Below are 27,469 nucleotides of genomic sequence, written 5' to 3' on the forward strand. Positions count from 1 at the left end.
TGCATCTGAATAGGGGGGCTGGGAGGCTGAAAGCCCTTCAGGGCCACAAAACAAAAGGATTCTCAAGGGAGGTCTCAGGTCTCGGGAGCACTCTGAGCAAATCTGAGTCTGGTGGCCCTCTAAAAACACATCATGAAAGCAACTCCCGTCTCTCTCCTAGAAGGCTGCACTTGGCCAGGGCCTCCTCAATCCTGCCCCAGAGAACGCAAGGCAATTGCAGCAATGACAATAGCTAATGCCCATGAAACAGACCGGAGTGTCATACACTGGCCCAAGCACTTTAATCTCATCTGAGCCTCCTGTGAGCAGGCAGTGTCTTAGTCCCATTCTGCATCTGAGGAAACCAAGGCTTAGGGAAGTTCCTTCACTTGGCCAACCTGCTCAGCCAGGAAGTCACACAGCTGGGATCCAGATCCAGGCAGGCTGACTCCAAAGTTCTCCCTCTTAACCACTATGCTCACTTGGTTCCCAGGAAGATGTCCTTTTACGTGGACACACATACCCCCTACCCCTGCCCATCGCCTCTCAAACAGAGGAGCTTCATCGGGCAGGCCCCCACACAACAATGGGGATATATCACAGTCTTTCTTTTCCCAAGAGCCTCACCACCTATGCGGCACTTTCAAAGTCAGTTTCTCAGTTGCTCCTCCTGATTTTGTTAAGGCCAGCGTTTATAATGAGGATGCCTTTTGCAGAAAGCAATGTTACTTCAAATTCCTCTGAGGTCGGCTCAGGCCACTCAGCCCAGCTGGATCTGAAGCATGGTCTCCGGACTCCCAGTCCAGTGCTCCTTTTACTGTAGCATCGACATGCACCACCTTACCCCTTACCCCCTACAGGAGGTCTAGTTTCTTAGCTGCAGATGAAATCAATTGCTCCCGGGAAATGAGTCAACCCGCTGAGATCAGAAGACAAGTGCCAAGAGGAGAGAAATACTTGAGATTCCTGTTAAGGAACAATGTTGGGTTTGACCTGAATAACACCAGAGAAAAAGGAGAAAATAATAATGTCAGACATTGCGTAATCTATGGCGACAGATCGAGGCCGGGGCCGGAAGGAAGAAAATAGGGTGGATTTCGAAAGGGGACCTTTCCCCATGGAAAGGAGGAGGGGTTAGGGAGGACCCCCGACATGTACTAGGTAGGCATCTACTAGACACGGGGCAGATATTATTTCAGACCATTCTCATGACACGTCTAAGTGTTATTACCTCCGCTCCAGAAATGGGAAACAGAAGCACTGGGACGATTTCATCCTCCAGAAGCAGTGCTGAGATGCCCAAAGGCTCTTCCTCAGATAAGGAGTGGGCTGAGTGAGTCAATAGGGTATGGAAGGGCAAGGACTTTGATAGCCCCAAAATGGAAACAAGCCCAAATTCCATGAACCGGTGAATAGAGAAACAAAATGCAGCAGACCCGTGTAATGGAATACTATCCGCCAATCCAAAGGAAAGTACCGCTGACATGTACTACCACATGCGTGGACCTCGAAAATATGATGCTGTCTCGCACTCCCAATGGATACTACATAACCAATAAGGGGGAGAAAATTGGTTCTTTGGGGGCAGAAACAAAAAAAGCTTAAATCATACAATGGTTTGTGGCCCTTCAAAACTCAACTGTACCTGACAAAATCATATTCTTTAATATTTCATTTCTGTCTTTAGGGAGAATTTTAATTAAATTTAGTTTTTCCCCTTGGGGAAGATATGGGTGATAGACAGTGAAAGCTTGGTCGAGAAGAGCTGTGGTAAGTGAAAGAAACTGGGCACAAAAGACGATGTAATGTATGATTCCGTGTATATGAAACGCGAAGAAAGGACAAATCTACAGAAAGAGAAGTAGATTAGTGGTCGCCTGGGGCTGGGCGTGGGAATTGGGAGTGAGTGCAAATGAAAAAGGATCTTTCTGAAGTGAGGAAAATGTTCTAAAAGTGAATCGCAGGGGCGGTTGCACAACTCTGTAAATTTCCTCAAAGTCATTGAATTGTCTGCTTAAAGCGAGTGAATTTTCTGGTATTTAAATTATATTTCTATAAAGCTAATTGAGGGTGGCGGGTGGGGAGGAAGAACAGAGGCTTGAGGATGTAAGAGGCCTGGCCCCAGTTCCAGTTTCCCAACTCCCACGGCCCAGGCAGGTTGCTCCAGGCCTCACTGTGCTCGTCTGTTAAGTGGGCTGCTTGCTGAGAGAGTGTGGGGAGGCTGTGAGGGTCCCAGGAGACCTGCTACAGCCCTTAGCACTGTGACGGGAGGGCCTGAGGGAGATGGCTTCAGGTGCTATCGGTGAGACAGACCTAAAAGAACTCAACTTTCAGGCCTCAGATGAAACAGCACCTCCCAGAGAGGCCTCCTTGACCCTGGGAGGTTATATTACTCAGCATGTCACCATGTTTATTTCCTTGTGGCACTTAAGTGAAATCTCAAGTGGCCCTGTTGTTGACCAGCTCGTTGTCCCCACCCTCCACTGGAACGTTAGGTCCAGGAGGCAGGGACCTGATCTGCATCATTCCTAAAAGAGCACCCTGCACTGTCACAAGGCAGGGACGCAAAAATGCTAGCTACGGTTATTATTACTGGTTGACTATCAGATGAAGGCCGGCATATGAGCTCAGTTTGTTCATCCAAAAGACACAAATTTCTGAAGACTTCTTGCCTTCAGAAAGAATTTTATTTCAAGTGTGTGGAGGGGTGAACAATTCTGAAAAAAAATTTGCTTTAATATCATGGACTCCTTGGCCTGGCATGCATGCCGGAGCGGTCCTTATCCTGGGGCCATGGGGCTCGTGGAACCGCTGAAAACATTTGCAGCGTGTTGTTTGTTTTCAAGCATATACATTTTCTTTGGGGTGACAGTCATTAGCACTCATCAGAATCCCAAAGGGGTTCACGACCAAAATAAGGCCATGATTCTCTGGCGTTCCAGCTGAAATGACGCTCCTAAGTATGGAGACCAGGCCCCTCCCATATCTATTTTTCTCTCTCTGTCTCTCTCTGTGTGTCTCTCTCTTTCTTTCACATAATACACACACACATACACACACACACACACACACACCGGAAGCTCCTGCCTTAATGAAGAACTTGGGGTGCGCAGTGATGGGGAATCGTTATGAAACTGAGCACAGACCAGCTGAGACAGAAGCCCAGGGACGTGAGAAGCAGGACTGGAAACATCAGGGCTAACTCCGCATCTGTTCCTGAAATATTAGATTGTGAAATTAGAACCTGGCCGAGGACCTATAAAGAAAACCGCAAAGAGATAAAATGAGACAAAACCTTGGTATGCTTCCTACCCCTCAGCCAGGGACACCATCTACCTGGAGCCTATAAGAACATGGAAGACACAGTGAGGGTGGGGGGCGCCTGGGGCGCGACCTGAGAGCCGGTTCTGTGGGTTGCTTGCTGAGGCTATGTGATCAACAGGCTTCCAGGTGTGTGTGTGTGTGTGTGTGTGTGTGTGTCTGTGTGTGTGTCTGCATGTGTGTCTGTGTGTGTGTGTCTGCATGTGTGTCTCTGTGTGTATGTGTGTGTACTCCAGAGAAGAGACAACAACCAGCTGTCTACTGTGAACAGAATATACTTAACCATCCACTCTTAAAACAGGGTGTCAGACCGCCAGCGGCACGGAAAACCAGTTCCTATTCTCCTAATATCGTGGCCCTTAAAGAATAAAAATGAGAAGGGAGAGGCCAGGGGAACGGGCTAATTACACCTATGAAGCGACAAATCACTTGGAAAACATAAATACGTTTTCAAGGACACTCCTCCACTAACGAAGCTAAAGTGTTTTTCTTTCAAACCCCAGCAAGAAAATCCAAGGGATGAAACAAACTTCGCTTATTTTAGTTTCTACTCAATTACCTGTTAATGGAAAAAATCTGGCACCGACCATAATGAGGCGGGCATGAGCTCACTGGCGTGGGGGTCGGCGCTGTCAGGAAAGCTGCAACAAGCCCCGCATTTATCTGCCTCTCTATAACCCTTTTCAAACTCGCTGTCAGGGAGCCCACGCTGAGCAGGCAGGAGAGGAAGGACTTGGAACCTGCTCGAGGCCTCGGAGGCCCTCTGGGAAAAGGAAAATTGTTGTTGGCAAGTCTGCCTGGCTCCAGAAATTGATCCAGTGCCCCCCACTTGTCCGAGCAGCAGCAGACAGAGCTAAGAATTTTGTTATAATTAAATAGAGTGCTGATTGGTTGCTGGAGGTGGTCTTGAAACTGGTGTTTAAAAGCAGAGGAGAACAACGGTTACTATTCATAGGAAAAGCCCAGAGTCTTAAAAATCCATCTGTTTCATTCCCAAATTTAGGCCAAAAAAATGCTCACTTGCTGTCTTTAAAAATACCACCTGCTTTGCAATGTTGTATAATGTGCCATTATATAAGGTGAAGGGGGGCGGAGGGGACGGCCAGGCGAGAGGATGCGATGCAGTGGCCCAGCCCCTTCCTGAAAAGAACAGAGGCTGTCTGCAGAGGCCAGGCTGTCTGCTCCCGAGGCCGAGCTCTCCTCAGATGCCCAACAGCCTGGAGGCACCGAGAGACTTAGCGGCATCGCCAGCGAGCTACTGCCAGAGCACCCCCATCACCAAGCCTGGTGATTACAGACCTCTGCCCTGCTCTGACCTGGCCTCCAGGAACCACCATCTGGGGGCTAAACGCAGGGCTGGATTGATCTCACCCCACTCACGGCTCGCCATAACTGGTGGTACACGGGGAGGAGAAGCATTCAGGCCTTCTGAGCCCTGGCATCAGGGCTACTTATTACCCCCCTGCAATATATCACCCCACCTCTAGGGTACAGCAACCACAGGACACAAGGTTCCTGATGAGGCAGCCCCACATCTTCCAAGTAGACGGATGTCCCAATCCGGCCTAGTCCCAAGAGCTTTTCCCAAGCCTCAGGGGAATGTCAGGACTCAGTTTCTCCTTAAGATTCTTACTTGCTGAAGAGAATTGGCTCTCTAGCCCGTTGGCCTAATTTTAACCCCAGCTCTGCCACTTTTGGACTGCCTGATGCTGAAGATGTTACTTAGCTCCTTCCCATGATAATAGAAATAAGAAGACTTCCATCATAGTACTGGATGAAGAACAAATAAAAAAAAAACCCACATGCTGTGCCAGATGCCCGGGAGCCTAGTATGGTGCCTGGCATGTCGGAGGCGCCTGCTAACAGGTGGCCGCTGCATTTCTGGGAACTCCACACTCCAGTCCTCCATCACATCGGAGTCCATAAATCTGGACACCAACCCAAGACTGGGAACAAGTCTCAGAGCTGGCAGCAGGATGAAAACTCCCCACATCAAAGCCAACTAGTAGAGAACTTAAGGCAGCAGGCAGTTACTGGAAAGATCCCTGGTCTAGATTGCGAAGAATCGTGGCATCCAGCCTAGACCCTGCCAGCACCCAGCTGCGTGGCTTCAGGCAAGACACTCCTAGGGTCCCTTCTCTGGGCTTCAGTTTCTTCTGGTTCCAGCTCTTAAGAGATGATGTAGTTAGTTTAGAGCAGCTACTCTTCCCTACAGGGCCCTTCTGGAATTCCTATCCAAAAGGATTGAACTTACATGTCCCCACATCTCCCTCTTGGGAATTCTGTCTGATTCCCTAGGAAGGGATGGGGACTGAACAAAAAGGCCCCTCTGTACCCTGACACCAAGGGTAGGCTGTAATTTCAGTAACAGTTTCCCATTTCCACCCTCCTTCTCAACCCTTGCTCCCTGAAAAGCAAATACAGACACCAGAATGGTTTCTAGCAGGGTATTATCCGAAAATTTATTAATAGGAACTTAATGTTTTATTATTACTTATCCTTAGAGGTCATTCCAGAGGCCCCATAAAGCTAACAGAATGTGGGTGAGGGTGGGCAGTGCACAGCTTGTTTTAAGTTGTAACCAAAACTACCTTTAGAATACAGAGGAAGTTAGCATTGCTTCATAATTCCATAAGTCAGGTGAATAGGAAGCATTTTTTTTTTCCCCCAAAAGGCTTATTTAGTGACTTTTAGCTATGGTGACTTGCTCCCAGGCTCTGCTCTATAGACCGTATGGTAATCATAGCTAAAGTCTCTTATTACCTGATCCATGTGATACACACAACTGAGAGGCCTTTGGTCCTCCCTCATCCAACCCATATCACCTTTAGCATTTCAGTGGAATAAAGCATATATCATCCATGAGGAAAACCCAGAGGAATTTTGAGTGCAATTGATGAGAAATACCCATCTATTGTATGAAAACCACAATTTATTTATCTGTTCTACTACTGATGGACAGTTAGGTTGTGTCCTGTTTTGGGCCATTATTATGAAAGAAGGTGCTATAACCATCTATTAAAGTTAAACATATACTATTGAGACATCCTCTTTTTGGTCCATTGTCAATTGATTAAGCTATCTTTTCTTTTGACTTTTAGGAATTTTTTTTTACAATTCTAGATATCAGTCCTTTGTCAGATAAGTGTATTTCAAATATTAACTCTTAACTGTAACTTGTCTTTTCATTCTTTAAATGAGTTTATGATAAACATCTTCAACAAATTAAGACTAGAATATATATTTTTTAAAATTTAATAACATGTATCTATGAAAACTTACAGCTTACACTATATTTAATGGTTAAACAGCAAATGTTTGCCCCGAGTTAAGAAAAAAGACAAGGAAGTATGGTATCTCCACTCCCATTCATTCAATGTTCTATTGGAAGCTCTTGCCAGCACAATTAAAAAAAAAAAAAGGAGACGGAGTATAAAAATTGGTGGAAAGGAAGAAATAAAATTGTCAGTATTTGTAGATACTATAATTGTGTGGGTAGAAATATCCAAAAGAAGCTATACCTAATATATTAGATTTATATGTGTTGGATAATAGGTCAATATATAACAATCAAGTATTATCCTACATACCAGTAACGGTCAATTAGAACATAAAGTTTTAACATACCACTTATGATAATTTCAAAAAAACATCAAATACTTAGGAATAAATTTATGAAAGATGTGCAAAACTTCTATACATAAAACTATCAAATATTTGTTATGAGCTGAATTGCATTACCACTCCCTCCCCAAATTCATATGTTGAAGCCTTAACTCCCTCAGAGTTCAGCTCAGAATGTGACAGTATTTGGAGATAGGGCCTTTAAAGAGGTGATTAAGGTAAAAAGAGGTCCTATGGGTTAGCCTTCATTCTATATGTCTGGTATCCTAATGAGAAAAGTTTTGGATATAGACACACACAGAGGAAAGACCATTAGAGGACATGGCAGGAAGGCAGCCATCTGCAAGCCAAGGAGAGAGGTCTCACAAGAAACCCAAACTGCCAGCATCTTGATTTTAGACTTCTAGCCTCCAGAACTGTGAGAAAACTAATTTCTGCTGTTGAAGCCATTTTGTTATGGAAGCCCTCCCAAACTAACATTGCTGAGAGAAATTAAGGAATACAGAAATAAATGGAGGGATAGACCGTGTTCATGGATAAGAAGACTCAATATTGTTAAGATGTCAATAATCTCCAGATTGTGCTAAAGATTGATCACAGTCATAATAAAAAGTCCAACAGATTGTTTGTGTATGTGTATGTGGAAATTGACAAGGTAATTCTAAAATTTATGTGGACATGCAAAGGGCTAAGAAAGTCACAATAATCTTAATGGAAAACAAATTTGAAGGACTTACATGCCAGACTGAGACTTATTACAAAGCTACAGTAACTAAAACAGTGTGGTACTGGCACCAAGGTAGAAAAAGATCAATGAAATAGAGCGTCAAGAAATAGATCCATAACCATACTGTCATTTGAATTATACTAGGTCACCAAGATATCCATATGGAAAAAAAAAAAAGGAACTTTGATATGCGCCTCATATCATACACCGAAATCAATTCCAAATGGACTGTAAGACCTAAATGTGAAAGGTAAAACAATAAATCTTCTAGAAGAAAAAAAAGGGAGAATATGATTATAAATTTGGAGTGATAAAATATTTAAGAGGGATTTAAATGCACTAAGCATAAAAGATTGATACATTAGACTTGATTAAAATGAAAAACTTTTGCTCATCATAAGATACCTTTTCGAAAAGTTTCATCCACTTGTTAACAGTATTTATTGAGCATTTACCAGACTCTGTTCTAAATTCTGTGGCTAGAGTGAAAAGCACAGAGACACTATCTCCACCCTCCAGCAGCTTATTTTCTAAAGCAGGGGCTGGCAGATTTTTTCTATGAAAAGCCACATAGTAAATATTTTAGGCTTTATGGGCCATAAGTGGTCTCTGTTGCAAACAATCTCCTTCTCTTTTTTGTCCTTCTTTTTCCTCGGCAATGAATTAAAATTATTCCTAACTCACAGTCCTACAAAAACAGGTCACAGGACTGGTCAGGCCTGAAGGCTGTAGTTTGACAACCCCTAGTCTAGTGAGAAGGGAAGATCGACGATACACAGAAAAATAAATAAATAAGCACATAACTTCAAATGTGTGTGTGCGATATACATAAGGTTGTGTTATGAGCGTAATAAAGGGGTGTCCCAACAAGGAAGAATAAGGACAGGAAGGAAGATGTGGGTTAGGTTAGTTGTGCTCATCCCTATCTGTGTGCTTCTCAACATGTCTCAGCCTCCTCTGCAGTTAGGCTGGCCTCGTACCTCGAGTTCTACTCAATGGAATATGAGCAGAAGTGATGTTGTCACTTCTGTGTCTATAAAATGTCCTGGTGATCGTCCATTATCTCCTTCATCCATGGGGCTGGAAGATTTCCCTGTGATGTCTGAGAAGTAAACTTTGTTAAGCTCTCAATATTTTAGGGTTGGTTTGCAGCATAGTCTAGCCTACTCTGAATGACACAGGAGAACTCATTTAAGCTGAAATATCAGAAGGGGCAAACCAATAGATCAGATTTTCTATTTTATTCCATGTTCCGTTTTTTAAAATGCTGGCCTTGATCCATTAAATGATTTCCTGACTTATCAATGGGTTGTAACCCGAATCTGAGAAACATATATAATATGTATATACAATATTATCATACATATACTTCTAATTTTCTTCTAAATCTAGGATTCTACAACTTCTAGCACTGAGTTTAAAATAGCTCAATCCTTGTAATTATCAGCTGGTTTTATTGTTATTACTTTCAAAGAAACCAGAATGAGAAAAATACTGCACACAGATGGAGAACACCTCGTGGTCTCAGAGCAAAAGCCATGGATCGAAGTGGCTCCACCCTCTGTCCTGTCTGGCTGTTCAGATGGTCTGTCTCCCCAAGGAGCAGTATGGCATAGTTTTCAGCTACGCAGGCTCCCGAGCTGGGCTGCTTAAGTTCAGTCTTAGGCTTCCTGCTTCCCACATATGTGCCCTGAGAAAGCCACTTAACCTCTCTCAGCTTCATTTTTTCCATTTGTAAAATGAACATAAAAGCAATTTCTCTCCCCCTGAGGTTTAAATGAGAAACACAGGTAGAGCTTTTTAGCACATCCTCTTGTCATTGTTCTTGTATAAAGCCACTTTCCAGGTGAGCAGCTTGTTCAAGACACAGAAATGATGGTGGCCCCTTTCCTTAAAGATGTGGTCATATATAAGATGGTGCAAGACTGAGCTTGGAGGGAAAAATAAAGACTAAGCTGACTTCACCCAGACCTATGTGCCAGTGCTTAGCACAGTACCAGGTGCAAATGGGTGTTCAAGAAATGGTTGTTGAATGAATGAATCAATCACTGTGCTTACTCACAGCTTCCATCAAATGAACTCACAAAGTGCCAGCTTTAAAAAAATCATGAGCTCCAAAGCCAGAATTCGCCAATGCTGCCCGTCCCTCAGACTTATGCCAGGATTCCTGTAGGCCTCTGCCATCGTGACATGCTGGCCTTGATCTGAAATGGGAGATGAAGAAGCCAACCCCTGATGAGACTCCTTTAGAAAATCAAACCTGTTTATTAGTAATTTTCACCTCCGGGTTCTGGCCCTCGCCTTGAGGCACTGTTCATAACACTTGAACGTTATTCCATAATTTCTTTCCAAAGGACTTTAATTAAAAACACATTTCTGTATCACAAAAGCACCCTAGCCAGAGCTGCAGATCCCCAAACGGTGGAAGACATTTTCATAGGGTCATGAAGTTTCAGGTAAGATGATCATGGGAGAGTCACAGCATCCCAGGAATAGTGTCACTCAACTCTACAATGAGGATGTGTCGAGATCTCTGGGATTCTCTAACCTGGATTTGAAGAGCTGGACTAGCAGAATCCTAGAGAAATACGGAAAACGAAGTTGTGACTGGCTTTATGCTTTTATGATAATAAACACTTCTATAATTTACTCTTCCGGGCACTCTGCATTCTAGCCCTCATAAGAATGTCAAAACAAGTACTATTGGTATCACTTGTTAGCTGAAGAAACAGAGGCTCAAGGGGATGAAAGAATTACCCGAGGACACACAGTGAGGGAGTTGGGTGGAGGATTTTCCAAGCTCAAGTTCACACCATTGCTCCCAGATGCTTTCTCTCTCTATTAATCCTGACTCTGGATAAAAGGCCTGACCCTGCACACATTATCATCATCATAATGGGAGGCAAACCTTCCATGATGTGAAATGGAAAACCGCCTCCTCTAATAATCACTTTCCACACAGGCTCGTCCAAAACCACCACCAACAGCCCAATTTGGAAGGTTCTGTTATTTGCAAAGACTCTGCGATTGTCCCAGAATTGGCAAGTGCCTCTATAGGTGGCCTCCTAAAATATGTCTACATCCTCATCCTAGAACCTGTATTATTTTTTATGGCAAAACACGTGATTACGAATCTAGAGACAGTGGCTTGTCTAGGATCGTCCTGGTGGGCCCCAGATACAACCGCACATGTCCTATAAGAGAGAGGCAGAGGGAGTTTGGGGACAGGCACAGAGGAGGCAGCGATGTGAAGACGGAGGCAGAGATCTGCGTGAAGTGGCTACAAGGTACACTCCGACTGCAGGCGGCCAGCAGAGGCTGGGATGAGGCTCCAGCATCTGGAGGGAGCGCACGCTGGCTTCTGGACTTTCTGCCTCCAGAGCTGTGAGAGCTGTTGGCTGAAGCCACCAAGTTTGCGTTAATTTGTTATAGCAGCCACAGCAAACTAACACACCCTCTTGATACGCCAACTTAACTTGGCCAGGTCCCATCAGAGGTCAGAAACGAAGTGGCTCAGAGAGAGAACTATGGGCTCCTAGATGTTATCTTAGGGTCTCTTAGTAACAAAAACCCCACAGATCCATTTTTCAAAGATGTAGTGGGAAGAGGTTCATTTTGAAAATAAAACTCTTAAGGCTTCAGAAACCAAACCTATGTACACAAGAGTGTTGAAGGACAAGGATTTGGCCTGGCATGGGGGAGACTGGAACCTGGACTGTCGAGAATGAGATAGCTCGTGGGGGGAAAAGGTCCACATTAGGATGAAAAGAAGATCCCCAAAGTATAGCTCAAATGTTGCAGGGTAGTAAGCATGTGGCTAGGTGATCTATCTTTGGAATTTGAGAGATCTGCACTCAGGCTGGCTGATGGCAGAGGGACCGCCCCTACTCCTACCTGGCTTTTTTTTTTTTTTTTGCTCTGTAACAAGGGCACTGAGTTATATTCCAGCGTGACTGAAAGGATTAAGGAAGTAACTGACACCTTGGAAGTTCTGAGAACACAAAATTTGGAAACGTCATGGAAAGTTTCCATTCCCCTGCTTCCCTTGATACAGGTGTTGAGTTGACCAACTTTGCTTACTCCTTCCTTCAATAAATCAAGATGGCACACCCTCTATGCACCAGGCACTGAATCAGGACCATAGTATACAGCAGAGAACACAAGAGCTACAATCCTGTCCTCTTGGAGGGCTCCCTAGAATGGTTCTCAACCATGAGTGATTCTGCACCCCAGCGGACATCTGGCAATGTCTGGAAATATTCCTGGTTGTCGTGACTGGCGGGGCGTGTGTGGGGCGGGGAGGGCAGCATTAGTGGCACCTAGTAGGGAGTAGCCAAGGACACTAATGTCCTACGATGCACAGGACTGTCCCCCAACCACTAAGAATTATCTGGCCTAAGATGTCAGTAATACTGAGTGGTGCTATTAGTGGCCTAACTAGGTCACATCCATCGACACGGCGGTGGGTGAGGGTGTTAAAGGGAAGGGAAAACAGGAAGCTGGAAGAGCACATGGGAGGGAGAAGGCACCCCGCCCCCCTCGCCTATGCTGATGTCTACACGAGGCCTGAAGGATGAGGGGAAGTTATCCAGGTAGGAAGCAGGTAGTGAGGCTGCAGGAGCAGAGCAGAACCTTCCAGGCAGAGGGAAACTGCACCTTTGAAAGTGGAAAAGCAAAAACGCTGAGGTGGCTGACCTCTCGTCTGGCTGCAGGGGTTGTGTGAGTAGCGGGGCGGGGGGAGGTGGGCAGAGAAGGAGGTAGAGCAAACAAGGAAACCTTCAAAAGAACTGTCCCATCACTCCGGAGAAGGACCGCCTTTATTACGCAAGGAAGCATAACTTCACCTTAAGAACACAGGTTTGGAGTCAGACCTGAATTTAAATCCCAGCTCCGCCACCCTATATGCTGTGTAGCTTTGGAGAAGACACCTTGGAGAAGACACAAACCCCAGTTTCAGAATGTAAAGCAGAGGGTGGAGGGGGAGAATAACACCTACCTCAGGTGGCAGTATTAGGATAAAATGAGAAAATGCACATGAGCAGCTCGGCACTCTGTGCACTGCCACAAATAGACGTTCTTATTTGTGATGTCGAAGGTCCCTCTGGGGCCAGTGTGCAAAATAAAATGGGGAAGGACAACCAGAATCATTCCTTCCTGGGAACATAAAGCTAAAAGCATGAACAAAATACTGAAATTTTACACAACGAGAACTAGCTACCACAAAGCAGAGCTTCTGAGGGACTTCGGGTCCTGATGACAACACCGTGTGATCGTAAGTAACAATGACGGCACCACGAGCAGCTTCCACGCCCATCAGAAAGCACGTCCTCTGAAGGTCTGGTTGTCCTGGATAAGTGAACACCCACCATCAACATCTGACCATCCTAGTTGGCCTGAGAAATGAATGCTGCGAAAACCTTAGGAAAATCTTTATCATGGCCCCTGGTTGGTGAGGATGATGACCTGGTACCGTGGCCAGAGTACAGCCAAAGAACATGGGTCCCACAGATGGCGAGGCTCCTCCATACAAAACTCTAAGCGAATCATCTTGATCCGATTTTCTAAACAGCTTCTTGCTCAACAACTGCTCACTGCCATAAAAAGGGTTCCAATCTGACAACCTGGCACCTCAGCCGCCTGCAACTCTTAGAAAGAAGTTAGGATACTTTCGCATCAACGGTCCTTAAATGTGAATGATGTGGTTTCCTAAATCTACTCTTGGTGAACAAACTCTCATTAACCAGAATTAAATGGGCTCTATACTGAGAGGGACGACTAAACCATATCGGAGGGGCTGTTCTGTACCAGCCAGAAGAGTGACATTTGCTCTGCAACTGTGCTTTGCTTTCAGAAATAAACAGGTACACAAAATATGCCAAATATGCATTATGAATGGGGAGGGGGACAACCACCCCTCGAAAGAGTTCAAGACCGCTTTTTCGTGTCTAAGTGCCGCCTACCGCCCATACCAGCCATGCGGTCTCAAGTTCTAGCTTGGCTATCCGTCTCTCTTGGTGAAGGCGGACAGACCCAGTTTCCCCAGAGAGAAAATCCAAATCACAGAAACGAGTGACCAGCCTTCATGTGCACACACTAAGTTGCTTTTATTAATCCAGCACGGCATGCTACAGATACTGTACAGCATGAACATTTATTCATTACAAAAATGGCTTCCAAACCATTAAAAATGAAATTGGAATAAGAGCATAAAACGGAACAGTAACATCACAACTGTTAGGAAACATTCAAAGTATTCACAAAAAATGTTATAGTTAGCATCTTAATAAACCAGAGAAAAATCGGAGACAGTTTTACAATCGCTTCATGTCAACTACAATGGCACTGAATGAACAGGTTTCAGCTTTATACAGCATTTTGCAACATCAACATGCCTAGGTTTTTTTTATTTTTAAAGTCTGCTACCTACTTGTATGTCGTACGTGTACATAAAAGCGGCAGCTGGTTTTTCCTTTAAGAGTAATCTAATATACAGAATTTTGGCCCTTAAGGGTTTATACCTCTTCATTTAAAATGCTTTCTGGACAATCTGCTACCAAACACATCTTGTTATAGGTGACGTTAAAACTACATACAAATCTACCTATGTAACATCACAGCAAAACATGATGAACAAAAATTACAGCATCAAAAAGAGGGAGAAAGCTAAAGTCACTGAGAATTTTGGCACGTAAAGTTTTGCACACAGTCAGTCCACATCCTGAAGGGTGTAGGACAGTCGACTGCGAGTTCAAAGGGGAAACAGGATGGTTCCCACTGCTGCTCGTACAGCGTCGCTAAAATTCCCTCACTAAATTTCAAGTCTTGTTTTACATAATGGCTTTTAAAGCAACTTTTGTTAATGCTACTGATCCTTTAATGCAACTATTCATGTCCATTTGGCGGCATCTGGGTTTCATACAGGGGAAAAAAAAAAGTCAAAAAGGGAAACAAAAAATATATATATACACATTTTATATATAAACTTAAAAACCTTGTACAAATGAGTTGTTATATATAAGATGCTGATGCTAAGGGGAAAAAAATTTTATACAGTTTCAAGAAAAAAGGAAAACATATTTTAAAAGGGATGACATACAGGTTCGACAAGCAATCTCTAAAGCAATAAATACTACTGGCCCAACAGCGTTGTGATTCCATTAATTGTTGAGTAGCATCCCCTCCCCCCAAAAGAACAACACCATGGAACAAGGTATATTAACACATTTTAACCCTTTGTTTCTGTACATTTAAACAATAACAAGTAACATCACAATAAAAGTTGTTTCACACAGAAGAAAAAGAAGTCACGGCACTGCATTCGTCGTGCCCTTATGGTTTCAAAACCAGATGTAAAATGATTGGTTCGCAAGCTCGTATTTAATACAAATAATACAGAACCAACTCCTTCTGGAGGGCTGCTTCAAAATTGCTTCTTTTTTTTTTTTTCTTTTTGTTTTTTAATCAGTCTTTTAAAACTAAGCTATCCGAACTACATAACAGTTATGTATATATATATATTTTTTAAACGCTACAAAGACTTTAAACAGCTGTTGATAAAAATTTTGGTAGAATCATGAGGTTCTTCTCTCATCTACATATTTAAAAGGAGAAATTGAAATAAGAATGGGTCAAATATTGACCAATGAACTTGATAAACATTAACTAATGTAGCCACATGGCACAAAATTAAAAGAGTACAAAACCAAACCTTTCGAAGGGAGGGGAAATAAAGAAAAGCAAAATGAAACACTACACAAACCAACTGGGGCGAACGAAGCTAAAGCTATTCTAAAGACTTGGTTACGAGGGAGAGCGGCTGGGGCTGGGCCCCGGCCAGAGAGCTGAGGGAATGTAAGGAAGATGTTGACGGCTGTGCGACAGATGAGGAGGGCATGATGGGCGGCTGCAAAGCGGCAGGAGGCAGGTCCAGGGCCCCGTTGGGACAGAGGGCGGGGGCCTTGCCGTGGGCGGCCTCGGCAAGCAGGAGGGCAGGTGGTGGAGGCATCATAGAGAGGTGGGCCAGGGGGTCGGGCTTCAGGGACAGCGAGAGAGGCTGGGTCTGCTCAGTCTGTGACTTGGCGTCTTGGGGAGGGGAGCCTAGCAGGCTGGGGGAAGGAGGAGGCGAGTCTAGTAAGCTTCCATCTGAAGAGGGTGGGCTGAGGCAGCTGCCTTCACCTTGTATGTAGCGAACGCACTTTTTTTTTCTCCTAGAAACAGGGGAGAGAGTTTCTGTGAATAAAGGGCAAAGGTGCCAAGGGAGAGAGTTATCTAATGCTCAGAGTCAAGATGAAGTCGCCTAACAGATGCCGCCACTGCCCCCACCCCATGGAGACGGCACGCCCACTGGCCAGAGGAATATTAAAATCACACCGGGGCGCCACGCTCACTTTACTGCTGCCCAACCTAAGCCTGCTCTGGCGAACGAAATCGTCACGAGTACGGCACTCCCTCCGTATCTGCTTCCCCTGCCCCACTCCACACCCTAGACCCCGCCTCTGCCCAAAGGTAAGTGAGCAGACTCAAGGATGCCACCTGTAGGTGGTGGCATCTCTTTGCCAGAAAGTGGCTGCATGCAAACTGAGATGAACTGAAAAACTGGTTATTTCTCTTCGGCTTAGATGTCCCCTCACTTTCCTATCATACCTCCCCCATTCCCACCCCCATCCCACCCCCACCCCCAATGGTGTGTGTGTGTGTGTGTGTGTGTGTGTAAAAGAGAAAGACAGAGCCCTCCTTCCCCAGGCACCTCCTATGAATATAAAACTCAAAATGCTGACTATTGAGCCCACAGAGCTGAAGACAGCGCTAGCAAGAGGCTTAAAGGTTTCAACACACCATCACCATCACCACCACCACCACCACCCACCACCACCACCACCACCATCACCACCAGGCTGCTGGTGCCCAGAGAGCTTTCGGGCTTGTCTGTTAAGAACCACACCAAATCAAGAGGTCAGAATCAGGTGAGAGGAGGAGGGAAACAAAAATAAAACAAAATAAACTTAAAAACAAAACAAAAACAAAAACGAAAAAAAAGAAAAAACCACCAAAAACAGGTAGAAGAAGATAACAAAGGTGGGGGAGGGGGAAGAATAAGAAAAACAGAAAATGATCCAAAGAAACAAGAATAACTGGTCGTATGGCCTGCAGGTTGTGGATTAAATTATGATTCAGACTTGATTTTTCTTTTTTCTTTTTTCTTTTTTTTTGAAAAAAAAGATTTGGGGTCTTCCCCTCCCCCACCCCAGAGTGAGAAGGCTGGAAAGGAAAGACGGTGAGGATGGCATGGCGGGGCTTCCTGCCCTTGTCAATATGGCGAGGCCAGTGAATGGAGGGCACGGCATGTCACAAGGGAGTGACGACGACGAAGAAGTGACGGGATTGCAGCATGGACCTTCCTGGGTTTGGGTTAGCCTGACTAGTGTTGAAACCACAAAGACTAATTCTGCCCTGTACCAAAACCGGAATCTCCCCTCTCCATTTCCTGTTTATGTAAGAAGTAGGAATGAGAATTTCAGAGCCTCTCTTGCCTATCATCAAAGGTTGGGGAAATCAATTCAAGAAACTGAGTATGTGACCTCAAAGCTTCTCCTCTTCTGAATCCCAGTCCAGCGGGATAATATTTGGTAGGAAAGGTGATACTGGGGACCAACTCCATCTATGCTATAAAAATAATGCAGATACAGGGAATGTGCTGATCTAAGGAGAACACAGTCAGAACCATGGCTGATACCACTCCATCTAAAAACAAGTGTGTAAGCACCGGCTGGCTTTTCCTCGCTAGAAAGCAACTAAGATGCTGCCTGTTTGAAGGCAACCACTGTCAGATGTCACTGGCCTTTGAAAGGAAGGGGGTGTAATTAGTTCCTCCTTGGGTCTGTGCCCCAGAGCTGTCTGATCATGCCCCCGAGTGTGTGGGGTATGGATTCAGCAAGATGGCAGGAGAGGGGAGGGGAGGGGAGGGTGGGAGAGGCATGCTTGGTCTTTCCCGCCTCCCAGAGGCTAGGACCCATTGGGCCGGTGGCCTCAGGGTCTGTCCGTCCCCTCTCTGAGTTGGAAGGAACTCTAGGGGAGCAGAGTGAGGGCAGCCCCCCTCACCTTCACATTGACATGGTTCCTTTCTCTCCTCTGGGATAGATTATTTGACTGTGGGTTCTGCTCCCATCACAGAAACCCAGGGGAAACAAGCCTCTCAGAGTTTTTAAACCACCTTAGCCTGCAGATCAAAACATGCTAAAAAAAAAAAAAAACCTAAATGTCCATGCATTTTGAAAATGGGAGAAGGGAGGGGGTGGGGAGGCATAAGCAAAACGGAGAAAGCAACGGGGAGAAATGAGAGAGGAGAAAGAGAGAAAGGGGAAAAAAACAGGAAACAAGGGAATGACATCAGCAGCATTCCATGCTATATTAGGGCAGAGTGAAAAGATGGGAAAAGCAACTTGGTGGGCTCAAAACAGAATCTTGTTAAAAATGTCCTCAAATGTCAAATAAAATTAGAAGCCTTGTGTAGTGAGCGAGGAGCCCTGATTGGCTAGGAGCCTTTCTGGGGCTCCCCTCGCCCCTCCCGCCCTCCTTGTGACACGGAAGTTTCCATGTTGTGGGGATGAGCGGAGGCATCATGAACACGGGACACGAAGACTATGAATGGGAAAGCGACGCTCCTTCTAACAGGAGGCTGAGCCAAAGGCAGTTGGACACACACACACACTTCTGACGGCCCAGGAAACGGCTCGTTTGGCCACTTTTCTTTCTTTTTCTTAAAGTGCATTTTATCCTATTGATTTAGCATCAAGCCAGATCCTGGCCAAGAGAAAAAGTTGAAGAAAAAAGGGACAAAACCCCCCTCCTTGCCCTCCCCCACCCAGGTTCCATCTCCAATCGAGGAGCGGTGGCCTCTTACGAACCCACTTTCAGGTTCATATGGGTTTGTCCTAAAAGGTGACTCATTCTTCCTGACCCTGTTTTGGATTTATACCCTCACAAGAACAGAAATCCACCTGCTAAAAAGCGTTTAGGGCAAAATATCCCCCAACGGTAGAAAAAATGGCCACCAGGAAGCTTCTCATGGTGCTGAGGTGAGGAAGAGGGACCTCTTCCTGAGGAGGGACCTCTCAGCACCCACGACAGCAATGCCGTCACGTTGACAGCGAGCCGCTCAACGCTGCACTTTATGAAATGAAGTTTATGTCGCAGCTACAAAGGTTTTTGGTTGTTTTTGTTTTTGGTAAAAATGTCCTGAAAATTCTAGTCTCTGAGGAAGATGTCACGCCCTGGCTTTAGCAAGGTGTGGGCTGTGTCTGGGAAGGGGACCTCCATCCAGTTGGCGTTACTAATGATAACTTTCACCAAAAAAATGCCAAGTCTAACTCGCAGTAACTGCTTCCAAAACAAAAAAGGGATTCATAAAACCACCACTCACCTCCTATGAATAAAATACACAAACCAGGCAACAAACCATACTGCGAGGTATGCACAATGGTGTCAGCCATACATTCCTACAGATGGTGAGAAACCCTCGGAAGAGACCCTGTGATTAGCTCATCCTTGGCCAAGGCAGGGCGTCTTAGAGCAGGATTCCTCAGCTACTTATCTTCCTACTCAGCACAAATAAAATTCTGACATGAATTCACTGCCTAGATAGCTAGGTCAAACAGAGTTCCTGTCATCTGGGCTAGCTCTAATTAAATACCTAACATCTTTCGTTAACTTCATCATGAAACTCTTTTCTGTTGCACAGAGAAGACCCCGGGACTGTGTGGGAAGGACATCTGTCACCTCCGTGAACACTGCCACCTGGAAGAATGACTGAGAATCCCTCTCCTGCTGGGTGTTCACCCGAGGCCCCCCATCCTCACATAATGGGCAGAGGGTCGTGTGGGGAGTCCCTCTCAATCAAGACTCTCAGGCCCTCTCTCCCCTACAGGCGTGGTCAATGCGAGGCACTTCAATCTCTTGTAAGGCATCAGAGCAGGGGGAAGAGACACGGAGAGTCGTGGGCATGCACATAATGGGATGGACATCTGATCTAACGTCTAAACACGGAACACATGGCAAAGGCATGGAAGAGAGGGACACGTGACAAGGGAGGCACTACAAACAGAAAAGCGTGTTTGGGTATTGAGATACCTACCATCATAATATTCCAAATTCAAAGACTGCTTGTATCAGAACAAAGAAACAACAAATTTAACCAAAGGTGCTCATTAAAGGAAAGGAAATGAGACAGGAACTAGTTGGTATCCCTCCACCAAGAAGGAAGTACCTACGCCTTCCCTGAAATTACAGGTTGGACGGAAGCCTGCAGGGGGAACCCGGGTGTTTAATTTGGACCCTTCTGACACATCTTAGAACCAACGGTCTCTCTTGCTCTCTCTCTAAATGCAGATGCGTATATTTTTCATTCTGCAGGCTAGCAGCCCTGCAGTATGCGACTGCATGACTCACTGCTTGCAGCCCTCTAGCTGGTGCATGCCGTTCAATGCCACGCTTCTTTTCCGCACTGTAAAACAATGTCAGCTAACCAAGCTCCTCTGTATAGAGATGTGGTTTTTAAACATAAAACAAACAAACAAAAAAAATCAAAAAAAAACAAAACAAAACCAAAAAAAGCCTGCCCCAGAGCACTTCTCCAAGTCTTGACTTCGAGTTACACGGGAATGCTACTGCTATCAATTTTAGCTCATTCAAACCTTTGGAAGTGGTGGTCTCTGCACTCGGCATACAGGCCACGGAAGTATTCATGGGGCTGGGCCAGTTCTAGGATGCTGGTTTTCAAAGCAAAAGGGTAAGTGCCCGTTCTGGTCTGTTAGGGTTGTGGTCTCGGCCCTACCACCAGGGTTATATTATTTGTAAGAGTGGGGCGGGGGCAGAAAGAGAAAGTGGGGAGAGGACTCAGCATAAAATTAGCAAGGAAATTTCGAAGAATGAGGATCATTAGTCATTGATGTCAGTGCGGGAGTAGATGGGAATGGGGTCAAAATATATTGACACACTAAGGTACCAGAAGGACAGAATGTTTTGATTTTCCCAAAGGCCTCGCAGTGGTAATATACCTGCATGGTTTGCACCATAAAGTCTGTCGGTCAAGCCCGAACAGTGCCCGACACTTCTTTGGAGTATTTGCATCTGTTAGCATAAGGTAAACACAAAAAATACAACACAATGGTGGGTTGTGCTCAGTTGGATGTGAAATCTCAGCTACAGCTGACTTGTCTTCTAGATCACCTCGGTTCTATTTGATTGTCTTCCCTCACCAAGGGCATGAAAGGAAAGGACTTCTATGAGTCAAAAGAAAAAAATAAAATAAAATGATAAAACACACACACAAAAAACAACAACCAGAAACCAAAAAACAAGGAAAAATAAATAAAAATAGAGAGAGAAGAGGAGGGGGAAAGGTGACGTTGTTTGCGGCTACCTAGGCCAGGGTTGCGAAGGATGTCATTGAGCCCCACCCTGGGCTGTCATGAGGAAGAGGGATGGCAGGTAGCATCCCTGGGGGGGCGCGCTGGGGTTTGCTGTCGCTGACCCGAGGAGGCACAAATGATGCTGTTTTACAGTGGCATTTTGGCTAGCAGCAGCGGGGGAACAAGCACAACCCTCACAGAGCAGTGTCCCGCGCCCTCGTGTCTCCTAAGATCCACACACAGAGCTACAAAGCGACAGGCCAGAGAAGGGGAAAGGATCAAATAGACCAGCTGCAAACCAGCACAGCGAATCTGGGAAATCTATACACACCTGCAAGGGCCGCACCAGTTATTCTGTTGATCAAGGCCAAAGCGCGCTCGGCATTTCTTAGGAGCGCTCAGGTCTGAATGAGTTCAAGAGAGAAGCGAGCAGAGGAGGAGGACGTGGGAAAGAGGGAGGAAAGAGAGAGAGAAGGGGAGGGAGAAAGAGAGAGAGAGAGAGAGAAAGAGAGAGAGAGAGTGAGTGAGAGAGAGAGAAAGAGAGAGAGAGAGAGAGAGAAAGAGAGAGAGAGAGAAGGAGGGAGGCAGAGAGAGAGAAGGAGGGAGGAAGGAAGGGAGGGAGGGAGAGAAGAAAAAAGAGAAAGATACAAATAAGAAAAAAATAAAAATAAAAAAGGGAATAAATCAATGACCTGGTTACTAATTACAAAATATTGACTTTTGATTTTTAACTTTCTTTAATTAAAAAAAAAGGTAAAAAAAAAAATCACATTCTTATTCAACTTGTGAAATTAGCTGTTGCAAATAAAGCTGCAGTATCCCTTCGTTAAGGACTGTCTCTCAGATTCGGTTTGAGCTGATAAAGGGAAGTTAGATACTGAAGAACTAGCTTGGAAATAATATTTCTCCTGTTTTGGTTCTGGTTTCCTTTTTTTTTCTTTCAATTTGTTTTTCTTAAAGAAGAAAATAAAGCAAAGGAGGGAATTAAGTTTGTAACATGCTTTTTTCTTCTCAGAGTATAATAGTTTAAAAAAGAAAAAAAAACTACAAATAAAAACAGAACAAAATGAAACAAAAACAGAAAGAAATAAAGAAAGAAAAGGGTTGTGGGTACTGGGATATTGCAGCTTTTGGAACGTTCATCTTTCTTTTTAAATCTATTTTCATTAAAATTAAGAGAGGAACAGATAAAAGTAAACAGGCTGTGTGAATGAGCTGTTAAGAGTTAGTTAGAAGCTCATAGCAGCATTTAAGCAGGTACAGTCAGTAAAATGCTAGTGAGTTTGCAAATTATGAGCAGAAAAGCAAAAGGAAGAAAAAAACTAAAATAAAAAAAGCGAAGGAAAAAAATAATCATACTGCGGATGCATGCTTGCGTGAGAAAACTTAGTGGGAGCAATGAAAAAAATGCCATTAGATTAAGGAGGTTTATTACCGAATTCCTTCCATTTTTTTTTACCAGTCTCTTTTAAAGAAATACTGCATATTCAATTTGCACAGTTAGTTCAACTCTAAATCACTGTCATCACTGCTTAAACAACTGTTATGGAAAAAATAAATAAATAAACAAAGCAAAAGTTAAATTAAATTCAAAAAAACAACAAAAGCAACTGAAAAAAAATCTACCGAAACATACGAAACCGTGTAGATGGTCATTTTAAAGAATGTTCAAATGTCATACGTGATTAATGTTAATCAAACTATAATGGCAAGAAAAATTAAAAAACAGTTTAGCAACTATTTTAACGACTCAAAATGACATTAGCACCTGTAATCGGAGGAAGTGAAAGGCAAGGATTTAGGAAACATTCGCTGTGTTCTGAAAAAAAAGAACAAATTATACAAAGCCTTCAAAATGTTTTTGTTGTTGTTTGTAAAAGCCTGGCCTTCTCCAAGGGACCTCTGAGATTGCCTATGCAGTATTTCTAATTTCTTCTAGAGAATGACAAACCTCCTTAATTTAAGTTGGGTGCAATTTACCACTGTAAAGGCATGCATCAGAACATTCAGGAACAGCCCAGTTAATGCCAAACACTCACATACACCCCTCCTACTCCCCTAGCCCCCTCCTCATCCCTACTCAGACACATACAGAATAAGCAAACTGTATATAAATCCCACATAGGCATGCCTCCGGCTCTCCAGTTACAGGCTCTACAGTTATTTAAAAACACATTCCACTAGAATTACAATGTGCTTTTCATGCAACAATGAACGTTACTAGCTTTAAAAGGGCAATCATGAAGCAATTAATTAAAATGCATAAACAAAAAGGCTAGCTAAGATGGGTTCCCCCACAATGTCCTGGCCTTGAGTTTCTCCTGCCTCCCCCAGATAGAAGCCTAATATCAAACAGTGGTCCTCAAAAGAGTATGGCTCCTTCCTGCACCCTCATTATTCTAACTTACCGTTGGTCTCCCCTGGCTGCTTGTCCCTTTTCCTCTTCTTCTTCTTCCCCTAGAGGAACAAATAAAACACAGGGAATTATTTCAATAAAACAAAGGGAAATGAGAAGGCGGGAGGAGAGGCGCACCCTACTCCCTTCATCCACACCTGCTTCTTGAGTGTTTTCCAGCCCCTAGCGCCCTTTAATCCAAATGTCCAAATGAACTGTCCTTCAGCTGGAGGGACAACCAATCGGCAGGGGAAAAGGAGGAATCAAAGGGGGGTGAAGGAAAGACCTCTTTCCCACACACCTATGTCAGTCCTTGAACCTGACCCAGAGCATCTGATTCCACACAGGTGAAGAGAAGATGGATGAGGAAGATGCAGGAGGTGAGTAGACACAGGGCTGAAGTGGCGCAAGGGTCCACGGCCACAGGATGGATCGATGTTGAAACGGCTATGTGGACTCAAAATCTCCTCGCCCCATGCAAATCTCTTATTAAGGCCAAAAGGTCCTTATTTTGAATCAAAAATTAAATGCTTAAGTAGGATTTTTTTTTTTAGAGCTGTAATCTGGGCCTTGCTTTTAAAAGACAGCAGGGGAATAAGAAAAGGCAGAAGAGAACCAGAAATCATCCGCTCTTGTTTAAAACTGCTGAGTGGACATCCATAAAAGAGTAAAGGTTCTCTATAGTCCCATCTAATATATAATGATTATCATAATCCTAGTAATAACAGCTAATATTTACTGAGCACATACTATGCGCCGGGCATGATTCTAAGTGTGCCATGCATATGGATGCATTTATCCTTACACGATCCTATACAACAGGTATTATCACCATTCCAATTTTACGGATAAGGAGACAGAGGCACAGAGAGGTTACATAACCTTTCTGAGATCACAGAGCTAACAAATGGTGAGACCAGGATGGGAACTCAGGTGGTCTTGATTCCAAGAGCCCTCATGCGCTAAGCTGTGCTGCCTACGTGGTTAATGCCTTGCCCTCTGAGGAAGGTTTTTAACAGATTATGGATGAACTGCATGGAGTCATTCACATTCTCCAACCTGATCCTCCTTGACAGCTGGACAGTCTTCCCATGGCTGTGGATGTAGAAGGGGCACAGGGCGAATTCTGTAGAGTTGACTGCCTCGTTCCAGATCTAAAACTCCTTCTCCATCCTCCACCTCACAGTGCCTGCCTGTCCTACCCATATGAGGTAGCTGCCTGGTCCATGTGAAATGTCACAAACAGGAGGCGTGGTCTCACACTTCTGTTTGTTTCAGAATATCTCAATATCACCTTTGCCTAAAGGTTGTCATGGTGTGTTGACATCGACTCCAGAAGTGAAAAGAGCAGTGATAGGCAGAAAACCTGAGAACCCATAAAGCCTTGTGAGGAGAGACTCAAGGTAGAGACTGCACAGTATGAGCTCTATCCGAGGGCTAACAGTCAACTGTTTCAGAGAAAGCCCCTCTTTTCTCTCAGATCTTGGGGCCTGATCCACTTGGAGAATTTGTCTCAGTCTTCGGTTCAGTATTTCCATTTGAAACATTTTATGTTCCTAGATGTACAATGACGGATGGTCATTGTAAAGTCCAAGAGGTTCTTCTGGAAAAAGGAAGGAAGGAAGGAGGGAAAGAAGGAAGGAAGGAAGGAAGGAAGGAAGGAAGGAAGGATGGAAGGAAGGAAGGAAGGAAGGAAGGAAGGATGAGAGGAGGGAGAGAGAGAGGGAGGGAGAAGGGTAAGAACTCAACTGTGTGCTGGCTCCATGCATGAAAATTCCCACAGGATGTGTAGAAACATCCAGAAAGGTTTTAGCGATCCTATACAACAGGTATTATCACCATTCCAATTTTACGGATAAGGAGACAGAGGCACAGAGAGGTTACATAACCTTTCTGAGATCACAGAGCTAACAAATGGTGAGACCAGGATGGGAACTCAGGTGGTCTTGATTCCAAGAGCCCTCATGCGCTAAGCTGTGCTGCCTACGTGGTTAATGCCTTGCCCTCTGAGGAAGGTTTTTAACAGATTATGGATGAACTGCATGGAGTCATTCACATTCTCCAACCTGATCCTCCTTGACAGCTGGACAGTCTTCCCATGGCTGTGGATGTAGAAGGGGCACAGGGCGAATTCTGTAGAGTTGACTGCCTCGTTCCAGATCTAAAACTCCTTCTCCATCCTCCACCTCACAGTGCCTGCCTGTCCTACCCATATGAGGTAGCTGCCTGGTCCATGTGAAATGTCACAAACAGGAGGCGTGGTCTCACACTTCTGTTTGTTTCAGAATATCTCAATATCACCTTTGCCTAAAGGTTGTCATGGTGTGTTGACATCGACTCCAGAAGTGAAAAGAGCAGTGATAGGCAGAAAACCTGAGAACCCATAAAGCCTTGTGAGGAGAGACTCAAGGTAGAGACTGCACAGTATGAGCTCTATCCGAGGGCTAACAGTCAACTGTTTCAGAGAAAGCCCCTCTTTTCTCTCAGATCTTGGGGCCTGATCCACTTGGAGAATTTGTCTCAGTCTTCGGTTCAGTATTTCCATTTGAAACATTTTATGTTCCTAGATGTACAATGACGGATGGTCATTGTAAAGTCCAAGAGGTTCTTCTGGAAAAAGGAAGGAAGGAAGGAGGGAAAGAAGGAAGGAAGGAAGTTCACTTCCTTCTCATGAACCTCAGCAGCCCATCTTCATGTCTGTGACCCTCAGACATGAAGGTAAGGACCAAAAGTGCCATCTGGCCACCTTGGAACAGGCAGAGGATCTACTTTGTTTATTCAGGAGCATGAGGTAAAAACTCAGCTGGGCACAGTGGTGTCAACATCCACATACTCAAGGGCTTCTCATCACCTTTAATATAGCGTTCACCCATTTCCAATCTCCTGCAATATATTCTAAAAGGCAGATGAAAAGTCCACTACCCATGGGAAGCTGTCAGTTTAGGACAGATAACTGAGATGTTAGTGACTGACGGAATGATCATTTAGACTAAGGGCTTCTTAAGGGCAGGGGCTGTGTTTTAATCAGAAGAAGACATGAAGGAACTTAACAAATGCTACTTAGTGAAGAGGGAGGTGCATCTCAAGGGAGGCAGACATCCCCGTTATCTCTTTAAATTTGACAAAACAAAGAAAAGGCCTAAAGTATGGTGGTAAGGGGGAAAAAACTCAAGATGAGCAAATGGCCTAGGATTTAGCTTCTTTACCCATCGTAGAGCTGGAAAGAAAATCATGTTCTAATACAATGCCAGGGGTTAGATGTCACTATGGGACGAAAATGTTTCCTCTTGTGCTCCAGGATGTGCCAAATCCAACAACCCAAATGTGACTGCTAAAGATTTCTGCCACCAGTTGGCTGGAAAAGTGGAAAGTGAAAGAGGCTTGAGGTTAGCTCAAAAAGACTTTTTCCAGAAGAACCTCTTGGACTTTACAATGACCAAAGTAATTTACAGAGAAACTTCAATGTCAAGTCAATTAAAAAAAAATACTAACAAGTTTTTACCATAATCAAATGTATAAAAATTTAACTATTGATTGTTGCTCCATAGACTGTTTCCTGGGGCATGGATGGATGCATGGATGGATGGATGGAAGGATGGATGGAACGATGGATGGGAGGAAGGGAGGGAGGAAGGAAGGAAGGAAGGAAAGGTGTTCATACCCATGAGTAATGAGCCGTCGTGACAGGAATCTGACAGTACCCCTTGTAAGAGATAAAGCTCCTATAGCCTCAAATCCAGATCTACCTCTAAATTTTCTCTCCTCTTATCAGAGGTTCCCCTATTATACAAACCCCATTCCAAGTGCCTCATGGACCTGCTAAAACCTCAAGAGCAAGACAAAAAAAGACTTGGAAAACACCGACTCCAAGTAAATAATCACAGCACCTTTTGGAAGCTATCGCAGAGTCGGCCTCGCACCTTTGTGGAGACTTCCCCCTGCAAACTCCGGGGGTACCATGCTCACAGACCATATTATAAACACCTCCCTAGAGTTGTGCAGTGCACACCTTGCACG

At 44.5% G+C, this 27,469-nt stretch overlaps 1 protein-coding gene across 2 annotated transcripts in view; it reads right to left on the reverse strand.

The window, feature by feature from the left end:
- Nucleotides 1-13,730: 13,730 nt before the first annotated feature.
- Nucleotides 13,731-27,469, reverse strand: part of TCF7L2 (transcription factor 7 like 2) — a 176,983-nt gene continuing 163,244 nt past the window's right edge. Inside the window, exons 10-13 of one of the 2 annotated variants that reach the window (XM_025039195.1) lie at nt 23,466-23,514; nt 22,826-22,876; nt 21,389-21,461; nt 13,731-15,858 (exon numbers count right to left, since the gene is read on the reverse strand). In XM_025039195.1, coding sequence (XP_024894963.1) covers nt 15,435-15,858; nt 21,389-21,461; nt 22,826-22,876; nt 23,466-23,514 — 597 coding nt within the window. In that variant the 3' untranslated portion in view covers nt 13,731-15,434. The remainder of the gene's footprint in view (nt 15,859-21,388; nt 21,462-22,825; nt 22,877-23,465; nt 23,515-27,469) is intronic. The other variant, XM_015596389.2, reaches the window with a different exon arrangement.

The sequence above is a fragment of the Pteropus alecto genome, unplaced genomic scaffold (assembly GCF_000325575.1).
Source record: "Pteropus alecto unplaced genomic scaffold, ASM32557v1 scaffold177, whole genome shotgun sequence".
Taxonomy (NCBI): domain Eukaryota; kingdom Metazoa; phylum Chordata; class Mammalia; order Chiroptera; family Pteropodidae; genus Pteropus; species Pteropus alecto.